This window comes from Episyrphus balteatus, chromosome 2 (genome assembly GCF_945859705.1).
Source record: "Episyrphus balteatus chromosome 2, idEpiBalt1.1, whole genome shotgun sequence".
Taxonomy (NCBI): domain Eukaryota; kingdom Metazoa; phylum Arthropoda; class Insecta; order Diptera; family Syrphidae; genus Episyrphus; species Episyrphus balteatus.
The window spans coordinates 113,245,561-113,256,755 of NC_079135.1; the positions used below are offsets into that span (position 1 = coordinate 113,245,561).

At 31.9% G+C, this 11,195-nt stretch overlaps 3 protein-coding genes across 3 annotated transcripts; 2 read left to right on the top strand and 1 right to left on the bottom strand.

Annotated features, from left to right (window-relative positions):
- Window positions 1-2,989: 2,989 nt before the first annotated feature.
- Window positions 2,990-3,861, top strand: LOC129911130 (density-regulated protein homolog). The gene is made up of 3 exons (XM_055988811.1): window positions 2,990-3,240; window positions 3,303-3,561; window positions 3,625-3,861. The coding sequence occupies exons 1-3, from the start codon at window positions 3,133-3,135 to the stop codon at window positions 3,807-3,809; spliced, it is 552 nt and encodes a 183-aa protein (XP_055844786.1). The 5' UTR covers window positions 2,990-3,132; the 3' UTR covers window positions 3,810-3,861.
- Window positions 3,862-3,868: 7 nt separating this feature from the next.
- On the bottom strand, window positions 3,869-6,017 carry LOC129911131 (DNA-directed RNA polymerase III subunit RPC9). Its single transcript, XM_055988812.1, has 4 exons — window positions 5,884-6,017; window positions 5,707-5,821; window positions 5,499-5,651; window positions 3,869-3,999 (listed from the first exon to the last, which is right to left on the bottom strand). The coding sequence occupies exons 1-4, from the start codon at window positions 5,889-5,891 to the stop codon at window positions 3,892-3,894; spliced, it is 384 nt and encodes a 127-aa protein (XP_055844787.1). The 5' UTR covers window positions 5,892-6,017; the 3' UTR covers window positions 3,869-3,891.
- A 2,617-nt stretch (window positions 6,018-8,634) lies between these two features.
- Window positions 8,635-9,856, top strand: LOC129911132 (uncharacterized). Its single transcript, XM_055988813.1, has 2 exons — window positions 8,635-8,801; window positions 8,860-9,856. Exons 1-2 carry the CDS (start codon window positions 8,772-8,774, stop codon window positions 9,769-9,771), a joined length of 942 nt encoding a protein of 313 aa, XP_055844788.1. The 5' UTR covers window positions 8,635-8,771; the 3' UTR covers window positions 9,772-9,856.
- The last annotated feature ends 1,339 nt before the right edge of the window (window positions 9,857-11,195 follow it).

Consider the following 11,195-nt stretch of genomic DNA (forward strand, 5'->3'; position numbering starts at 1 on the left):
ATCCCGTTTTTTATTATCCCGATTTTGCAAGCAAAACTAGTTGTTTTATTTTAAAAAATCGAGCGATTTTTTCAAAAAAAAAACAAATTAAAAAATGAGAGATTGTTCTAAACGCATTTCATTAAAACCTTTTTACAAAAAATATAATATAAAAAAAATAAGAAAAAGTAAGGAATGTGATAGGTACTAAAAAGAAATCAATTAACAAACTAATATTTACTTTAAATTTTGAGAAGAACAATCAAATCGTGATAATCCCATAGATTAATAATTACATAAAATGATCACAACACCTTAAATTAACTACACACTACATAATCAAAAGAAATGTCATTTAAATATATTTCAACTTATATTTGGATGTATTTCAACAATTTTGATATTTAAATAAATGAAATTTCTTTTACTTGTGAACTCGATTTAAGGCTTTAATCATTTTATGTTTTTATAAAAGAAATACCGTTTTCATAATGTGTTGGAGGTACATATTGTGTGGGCTTTACAACGCAAAAAATCAGTTTTACTATTTTTTTTGTCTATTTCTCATGATTTTTTTATTTGTGAATTAAAATTGTTTAAAAAAATAAATTGCACGACTGGGGTCGCACGTACTTGCTCTTATGCTTAAAGTAACTATAATGTTAAAGCTTTTTATTCAAGAAATTTAAAATTCGATATTTTGAAGAAATTTCATAAGTAGTATAAAAAAATTAAATCTGTTTTTATAATTAATAAAACTCCGTTTTAAAATATCTTAAAAAAAAAAAACAAATATGCCATTTTATTTCTCGTATAAAAAGGTATTTTTAGAAAAAAAATTTTGAAAATTGTAGGAGCCGTTTTTTAAAAAAATAATTTTTTATATATAAAATTTTTTTAACATTTTTCAAAAAAAAAGTTGGTATGCCATTTTGAAGAAATAATTAATTTACACATAAAAACTAAATTTCAAAATTTTTCATTGATCCGTTTTCAAAAAATTGATTTTTCAAAAAAAAATTTTGAAATATTTTTTAAAAAACCAAAAATGCGTTTTTTGAAAATTTTCTAAAATTTTAATATTATCTTTACTAACACACTTTTGTATAAAAATTTTCATTTAAATCGGGTTAATTTTGTACGAGATATTCAGAAACGAAAAAAACCGTTCTATGACAGGTACCGTTAATAACGGTACAAAAAATATTTTTTTTATTTAAAAAGTTGGCCTTTATGTGTAGTATTACACACAAAAATTTTAATCAAAATCGTTAGAGCCGTTTTTGAAAAAAATTAACTTTTCTATTTTCGTTATATGGCAGGTACCGTTAGTTTTGGTCATAAAAAAAAAATTTCAATTTCCCCTCTAGGGAATCACCAAAAACTGCTAACTACCAAGTTTGAAGAAAATCACTTCACTCGTTTAGGCTGCAGCTCCAGATAGAGACAGACGGACAGACAGACAGACAGACAGACAGACAGACAGAATTGCCGGACCCACTTTTTTGGCATTCTCCATCATCGTAATGTCATGTAAAATTATTATCTCGAGTTCGATTTTTTTTACGAATCCTAAACTTGCCCTATAGTACCTATATCGCAAGTAAAAATCGGGATTTGACTTGATTTTAAAATGCGGGATTTCAGAAAACGGGATTTAAAAAAGCGGTATTTTAGCAAACGGGATTTTGAAACTTTTTTTTCGGGATTTTCGAAAAACGGGATTTTAAAAAGCGGGATTCCGATACGCTCCCGTATAGCTTGTGACAAACAAAAATGGTTTTATAAACTATAAAACAAGGAAACCTTTCACGAGATTTTTACTTCGCTTAAGTGGCAATTACTTGAGTTAGATATTTTAATAAGGCTTAATACAGGTTATTATAAGATTTTTTATTTATAGATTCAAAATAGATTTTATTCAATTTTATTTTATTATTATTTTTTTTATTTTTTGCCCTTTCTGTTATTTTGAAATGAAAATAATTTTCTTTTGTTTGAAATTAATTTTCTTTTGTTTAAAAAGAATTTCCAAGAAAATGTAAGAGTGGAACGTGAAAACAGGCTATAATAGCTAGCCTGTTTTCACAAATTATCTTATTTCGAATGTCAAATCGTACCTATGTATCCAGGATTTTTTTCTGGGAGGGCGGGGGGTGGTGCACAAAGGATGGATTGGCAAAAAAACTGACTGACAAGCAGCGAATTTTAACGACGCATAGTATGGTATTTTGGTCTAAAACCTGGCCAAATAATTTGGGCACATTTTCCACATCAAATAGGTACCAAATGACAAAAAAGTTATTCGGAAAAACTTACAGTAAAATCCACTTAAGTGCTTACCCACTTACTGAAATTGGAACTGAGCTTACTTGCAAAATAATCTCATTTTTCATAGTTTCAACAATACATAACGTTTTACAAAATAGGGTCTCACTTCGAATTTCAAATAAAATAATTTCTTATACGATTTGACCTACTAAAAACAGCCCAACTAACAATTTAGCTTCTATAAAGCTTTATAGAAGCAAAAGAAGCATGTATAAAGCTTTACAGAAGAAAAATCGTTAGTCGGGAGGCTATTAGAGTAGATTTAAAATATAAACAAATTTGTGCCAAAATTTACCTTCCTAATCCTTATATTGTATTATAGATAGTATAGATGTATTCATGAAACGGTAGGGGGAATTCATAAAACAGTCTAAACTCTGGGTAAACCTGGTAAAATGGTAAATGTGATAGACAAACTGTCAAACTTAGAAAAAAACATTTACCACTTTAATACGTTTACCAGGTTTTCTCAGAGCTTACACCGCTTCATGAAGACCTCTATTTATTTATATTTTTTTTTAAGTAAAAAAAATGTAATTGCATCAATTATTTTTCGAATAAAAGAAAAAAACCGCAATGCATTAGCATTCTGTTTCCAACATTACAATAAAATATATGCTTACCCTAAGTTTTATTCAACTACTTCCAAACCTGCTCAACAAGAAAACCATTTTTTGACATTTCTCTGAATGTGACATCCAGCTGTTTTCGTATTTTTGTGATACATCGAATATTTTTCGCACAACCTCAATTTTCATAAAATAATTATAAAAATTGACCAATTTTAGAATACAAAATAGTAAAATAGACAATTTGTTAATTATGACTGAAGTTGTTGACATGGCTGCCCGCCTCCAATTAGGTCCCCGTGATGGAGTAACCTATCCATTGAGTGTTTTATATTGTGGCAATTGTTCAATGCCAATCGAGGTACAATTGTTGATGTGGATTTATGAATAAAAATCAATTAAAATAAAATATCCTTTTTGTAGTATTGCGAATATTATCCCGAATATGAAAAATGCAAATTATGGCTAGAAAAGAATCTCCCAACAGAATTTGAACGTGTTAAGTTGGAAGATGCTGCCAGTGGAGATGCCGGCGACGATGACAAGAAACGTCAAAAACGTGGTGGCAAGGGATTGATGAAAATCAAGAAGAAGGAAGATGTCACAAAGAAAATTTGCGTTTCTCGTGCTCCTCGTGGCAAGAAGAAGTCTGTAACTGTTGTTACAGGATTGAGTACATTTGGTAAGACTTTTGATCTGAATTTATGTCCAATTGGAAGTCTTACCTGGGTTTAATGTTTTCTAGAAATCGATCTAAAAGTAGCTGCCAAATTCTTTGGAACAAAATTCGCCTGCGGATCATCTGTAACCGGCGACGATGAAATTGTCATTCAGGGTGACGTCAAAGACGATTTGTTTGATATCATTCCAGAAAAATGGCCCGAAATTGATGAAGATTACATCGAGGATTTGGGCGACCAAAAGCGATAGATTTTCTGCCTTTTGCTTCCCTGAATTTAAAAATAATACAAAAATAAAAGTTTTCTATAAAAAAAAATCTTTGTTTTCTTTTTTATTGTTGATTTGAAGATTCGGAAACTTGGGGAAAATGTCTTTTAACTATTTCGAGGACAGCATTGACTTGGTCTTCGCTCAGACGTTCTTCGCTGTCTTCAACAAGCTGGGAAAAGTCTTGATTAGAATCTTATAGACCAGGGTCGATAATTTTTGAAACCAAAAAAAATCATAGTAGAATGAAACCCATTGGAAAAGGTGGTGAATATGATGAAAATTAAAGGAAAAATAAATTACGGGCGAGCCGAGTTCGGGAAGTGGGTGGGTTGAGTTTTTAGTGGTAAAAAATGGTATATCTCGATTTCCGGCAAAACTACAAATCCTATAGAAAAAAGTTGTATAGCAAAGTTGTAGGTAATAAAAAGATCTACAACTTTTGTATCAACAATTTTTTCACATAACCTCAAAATTTATGTGAAAAATCCAAAAAACCGATATTTTGGTTTTTTATTTTTATCTTTTTCAAAAACAAAAATTTTTCTACGAAATTTGGTGAAAACTTACCTTATTATGTTCCAAATACACTGTAATTTATTTGATTTAAAATATTAATTTGTTCACCTTATTTTGACTTAATACCAAAAATACACCCGAATTTTCAATCGAAAATTCACGTGTCAAAATATCAGCTTTTTTCAAAAAGTCGGTGGGCATTTCGTTCGTTAAAATGTCTATTTTCTGATGGTGTAAAAAAAAATTTACATTAGTATACTATAGAACATGTTCTAGTAAAATTCAAAAAATGAAAAAAGCTTGAATTCGAAAAAAATTTTTTATCATTGTTTACAATTTTGGCCTATTTATTCAAATTTACACTTTAATTACTCAAAACACGTAAGATTAATCAATGTTACATGAAATCTTACGTTTTTTGAGTAATTAAAGTGTAAATTTGAATAAATAGGCCAAAATTGTAAACAATGATAAAAAATTTTTTTCGAATTCAAGCTTTTTTCATTTTTTGAATTTTACTAGAACATGTTCTATAGTATACTAATGTAAATTTTTTTTTACACCATCAGAAAATAGACATTTTAACGAACGAAATGCCCACCGACTTTTTGAAAAAAGCTGATATTTTGACACGTGAATTTTCGATTGAAAATTCGGGTGTATTTTTGGTATTAAGTCAAAATAAGGTGAACAAATTAATATTTTAAATCAAATAAATTACAGTGTATTTGGAACATAATAAGGTAAGTTTTCACCAAATTTCGTAGAAAAATTTTTGTTTTTGAAAAAGATAAAAATAAAAAACCAAAAACTCGGTTTTTTGAATTTTTCACATAAATTTTGAGGTTATGTGAAAAAATTGTTTATATAAAAGTTGTAGATCTTTTTATTACCTACAACTTTGCCATACAACTTTTTTCTATGGGATTTGTAGTTTTGCCGGAAATCGAGATATACCATTTTTTACCATTAAAAACTCAACCCACCCACTTCCCGAACTCGGCTCGCCCGTAATTTATTTTTCCTTTAATTTTCATCATATTCCCCTCCTTTTCCAATGGGTTTCATCCTACTATGATTTTTTTGTACTTTTTAATGTTTTTGAAAGCATCGGCACTGGTCTATTAATAAAGTAGAATAAAAACATTTTACCAATTGAATATGAAGAGCAGTTTGAGGTGGATCATTGATCATCATTAAACATTCGTTGTTTGTTAGTTTGTAGGGTTTAACTTCTTTTAGAAATTCCAGAATTGATTCGCGGGTTTGGGTTTTGCAGGGGGAGTCTTCAAGGTATTGGAGAGTCTGTAAAAGGGAATGTTATTTATGATTTAGTAAGGAATTTGATAGTGTTTATTACTTCATAGGTTATTGTGGCTAAATTTCGTAGACCGTATTTCTTTTTTGTATCTTTGATGTTTTTGAGAGCTTCAAGAACTTCCAAGTTTGAGAGAACAGAAAAGCAAGGATTAACACTGAAAATCAGAAGTAGAGATTAATATCAAAGAATTGAATACAATTATTATTTATATTTTACATTTCCATGTTGAATGTTTAAAAAATGAGGAATTTTATAAAATTGTTTACAAAAACCTAAAAACGAAACGTCAGACAGAAGAGCTGCCAACAAAGTAAAAAACAAAACACACACTAGTCCGCTTGATTAGATCCTTTCAGTAAGCTAATTCCGAAAAGGGAAATTTTTCATTCTTCTGTTGCTTTCATAAAAGAACTGCAAAAAACGAAATAGTCTCCCAAGAAACCTGAGGTGCGTTTTATTCCTAAATAAAGGCTTGGCCACACCGGAGGGTATGCGGTAGCGGTACGGGTAGAGGTAACGGTACTTGTATGAAAAAAATTCCAAACTGACATATCAACGTTCAGATGTTGAATTTTTTTCATACAAATATCGGTACAGGTAACGGTACGGGTATTTGTATGGAAAAAATTCCAAACTGACACATCAACGTTCGGGTGTGGAATTTTTTTTAATACAAATATCGTTGCCGCTACCCGTACCGCTACCGCGTACCCTCCGGTGTGGCCAAGCCTTTAAAGGCGTTTTTCTTTTTAAAGGCTTGGCCACACCGGAGGGTATGCGGTAGCGGTACGGGTAGAGGTAACGGTACTTGTATGAAAAAAATTCCAAACTGACATATCAACGTTCAGATGTGGAATTTTTTTCATACAAATATCGTTACCGCTACCCGTACCTCTACCGCATACCCTCCGGTGTGGCCAAGCCTTAATTCAGAAGAAAGCTCTGAACAGATAGCCTGATGGTTGGCTATCTGGTTTTGAGTTCACACACATCAGACAATTTTCATCAAAACCCATTTTTCAGCTAATTTTAAATGTTTCCTTTTGCCTCTTCTTATCTCAAATTAATAAAAATGGGATATAACCGTCTACCGGACTCTGGACAGACTATTGTTGTTCAATTGACCAACATATCGTCGCTGTAGTTCTAATACCTCGTAACCCAGAAAAGTCTATTTTTCAGGAGAGGCAAAAAACTAAATATGAAATGTATGAGAATCAATACAAATGATCTGGTTTTGATTAAGCCAAGCTCTGACAATATCGATGTTAGGCAAACAGGGTCTTTTCTATTACATTCGGATTTATTCAATAATATAATTGCATCATTAGTCCAAAATCGCCTTTTTCTGGGTTACGAGGTATTAGAACTACAGCGACGATATGTTCGTCCGACCACCAAAAAATCATTTTATTTTTTTGAAAACCATCCTGCAAACCAGACAGGTCATCGGATATGGGTGTTCACTTATCAAAATACACCATCCGATTTGTGTGAGACAGCTTTTTGACAGATGATAGGTTTGTTTTTTATTACCACCGGGATTAACTGGTTAAAAAATAAAACGCCCTCGGGGCTTAGCGAGAAAAATTGGCAGCACTGCATACTAAATGTTCAGAAATCAGGCTGACACAAAAAAAATAAAAAAGTTGTCATATTTTTCGCTTTTGGGTTTTCTTGTGTGTTTTTGAAAAAAAAAAGTTTAAAGGCTTGGCCACATTGGAGGGTATGCGGTAGCGGTACGGGTAGCGGTGAGGGTACTTGTATGAAAAAAATTCCAAACTGACACATCAACGTTCAGGTGTGGAATTTTTTTAGTACAAATATCGTTACCGCTATACCGCATACCCTCGGTATGCGGTATAGCGGTACGGGTAGAGGTAACGGTACTTGTATGAAAAAAATTCCAAAAAATGTATGCTAGCAAAACTAGTTAAAAACATTTTTCCTTCCAAACGTCAGTTTTCACGTTTGTAAATAAATTCTAAACAATTAAAAAAAAAAAATTGGTTTGGTAGCACAGATTTAAAACTGTTCAAAAAGTTAAGCCCAGAGAAATCTCCGGGCTAAACAACTAAGCCCAAGGGGCTAAGGTGTTGTTGTATTTAACATGTAAATTGCTTAGCCCAGACTGCGTTTTTTTTGTCCAGTTAAGTTCGGTTGTAATAAAAAACACACCTAATATTTAAAATAATAATTTTCATTCCAAACATCAGTTTTGATGTTTTTAACTAAATTAATTCTAAACAATTTACGAACAAGTTAATTTGGTAGCACATATTTAAGTCTGTTAAAAAAGTTAAGCCCAGAGAATTCTCCGGGCTAAACAACTAAGCCCAAGGGGCTAAAGTGTTGTTGTATTTAACATGTAAATTGCTTAGCTAAGTTCCATTTTTTTTTTTGGAAAAAACTACAAAAATTGTTTTTGAAACCAAAAAACAAGCTTTCTGCATCATTATTTTAAATTTTTGCGTTTGGAAAAACTATCACAAAATGCGTTTGAAAATTTTCACTTTTTGCAAAAAGTGGCCATTGTAGTTATACCTTAAACCCTATTGCAAAAATAAAATACATTTGTGCAAAATTTGTCTGTTGTAGTTGTAGTAGTAGAAAAATAAAATAAAAAACGAGTCACTGCATTCATTATGTTCCTCTTGAATTTTTTCGCTTGATTTGTTTGGGCCTGGCTACACAGTGTTATGCCCAATCACGTTCCAGTTCACATTTTTTAGGAACAAACTTCAAAAAGAGGAAAATCCTCACCCCTCTTGCCTACAAACTGACTGGTTAGGCGATTGAAAAGTCACCGTGTATCCCGGCATTTTAGCTATTCCAGCAAGAGTGTCACGTTGGTTGGTCTGAGAGGGATTTTAATTTGGGATTTTTTTTTCGGTACACCTTATAACACTGATTTGGGGCAAATATTTGACATAACACATCAAAATGACAACTGAAATGACAACTATTTCAGCATTCAGCAACCACACAACCAACCGGTAAACGAAAAAATATAAAAATCCTCTATTTAAAAAAAAAATTATCAACTTATCTTGATAAATTTCATACATTTTTGTATCCTATTTTATTTATTTAATTTTTATTTTATGTATCAAATTCCAAAGTTTCATCCAAAGGTAATTATTCATACAATACAAAATTTATTCGTTATCAATCAAGTGTTTTTTTTTTTAGAAAATGGCCAAACGGCGAAGAAAACTCCGTTCGCTTATCGCTCAAAAAGCTGCAGAATGCGATGAAAAAACCTCATCAAAGATACCAATCTTTATAGGTTGTGTTTTACTAATTGGTTTAATTGTTGCTGTTTATTTAAGTAATATTAGTACTTCGATGATATGGAGTGATTTTCTGACCACCTATCGAAATCAATATAACCTCATTGTTCACGGTGAAAAGGACTATTGTTTGCCTTCAATTGACCGAGAGAAACTTTTCTCTGAAATACGAAAGAAAGTATTAAATCAAGAAACTGCTCTGTCCGGAATAGAGTTACAGCTGCGTAATGATAGTAAATTTGTTGCTATCGCAGTGACAGGAGCTTCCGGAGTCGGAAAGAGTCTCTTTGTCCAAGAATTCAGATCGAATTATCCTTGGCAAGAGAATATTCAAACAGAATCTTGGTCAACCTACAACATTGAAGACCATAAAAAGCAAATTGAAACTTTCACAAGACACTTTTCTGAATGTGGAAGGAATTTGATTATAATTGATAATCTTGAACCAAAAGATGTCGATTTTATTCAAGGATACAATCGATTTCTTCATGAAAATGTTCTCAAGCAAGACTCTGTTAGTCTTGCAATCGTTTATGTATTCAATATTGTAACATACACAGACGAACAAAGAGCAAATTACACTGACAATCTTCAACTTTTGATGCAATTAGAAAATGTTAGAATAATTGAATTTCGAAAATTCAATTCGAATGATGTTAGTGAATGTATTCGACATGAAGCTAGACATTTAAATCTAACTTTAGACGATGGGGATTTTGATGAAATTTCCAAATTAATTGACGCTAACCGATCGGGTTGCAAAAATGTTTATTCCAAAGTACTGATGTATGGAAAGAGAAGGAATTTGTAATTTAAAAAATTATTTTGTATAGAATTTTTTTGTGATTTAAATAAAGACTGCTTCGCGTTGTTGCGGAGAAAACCTTGCCAATTAATTTGTTTTAAAAGTTATTGTACCCTTCCTTTAGGTGGAACGCTGAATTGGAGAACAAACGCAACTAATTTGGATGTGCCCAATTGGAGACAGCTAGGGAACAAGCTAGCTAGGCCCTATTTTGTAAAACGATTATCGTTAAAACTAGTTCGTTTTCGTTCAGATCAGATTACGTATTACGATAATCGTTTAATTTCAAGACTAGGTGCTCGTTAATCTTTACGACTGCCATTTTTCTATCGTTTGACTTTCGTATTCGGTTAGATAATTATCATAATCGGCCCTACCGAGGTATCCGTCGGAGCGGAAAATTCCCCGATTTCATACGAATTATGCTTCGAGGTGAGCTTCTTCCGACAGAAAAAACTCTAATATTCGTTTGAAATCGGATAAATTTTCGCTCCGATGAATACCTCGCCAGCGTTGCCACTTCGGAAAAAAGTTTGCTCAGTAGATTCTTAATAAAATGCAGTAGATAGAATCATTTCGCTTTAGATTTTTAGTTAACAAACAAAATAGGTAGAACTGACAGTGGTAAAGAGAAAATGTATGTTTTGGTAGTGCACTTTGCCACGAAGTCAAACGACATAACATATTTCACCCAGCTAGTGTTATTCTTGTTAGCTGCCGTTCTATTTTGAGCAGAACTAACTCTTACACTATTGCTTTGAGTTCTAGTTTAAATTATTTGAGCTGGCTTCGAGGTTGAAGCAGTTTTACTACATTCTGAGAGATTAATAATTACAAAGAAATATTTTTATGATTTCCTTAATAAGCTTGCAGTTTGATTTGAAACAGCGCAGTGGAATTGATTATGTGGCTTTAGATTTGCTTTTTGGAAAAAGTGCAGTAGATCTACTGCAATTGCAGCAAAGTGGAACCAATGTACCTTTCTGGGGGCCGAATATTGTTGTGTCTGTCTTCAGAATGTATGTGAGCCTCAAAAAATAGTTTTTTTTTTGGTTCAGTTTGGCCTAACGGCATTCTCGTTTTCCATAATCGCTCTTTGTCGTGACTATCGTTTAATTCAGTATCGTTTACTTGCCGCTCGTTTCGTATTACGAAATAGACCACCTGGAGAGGCTTGTAAGTTGAGTTTACACTAACCATTTCCATGCATATCCCAAAAATTCTTAAATTTGAACCAAGATAGGTTTAAAAATTCTACTTGTGAAGTATCAAATAGATTGCTTTTTGTCAACCTTCATCAGCTCTGAACTGATTGAGCTTGAAAGGAAATTATTTCCTTATAAATATTATAATGTTAATAGTGTTTACAAGCCAATTGCATGGCACACACTCTAGCATTGCATTGTGCCGATTTTCATAAAATCTTTAAA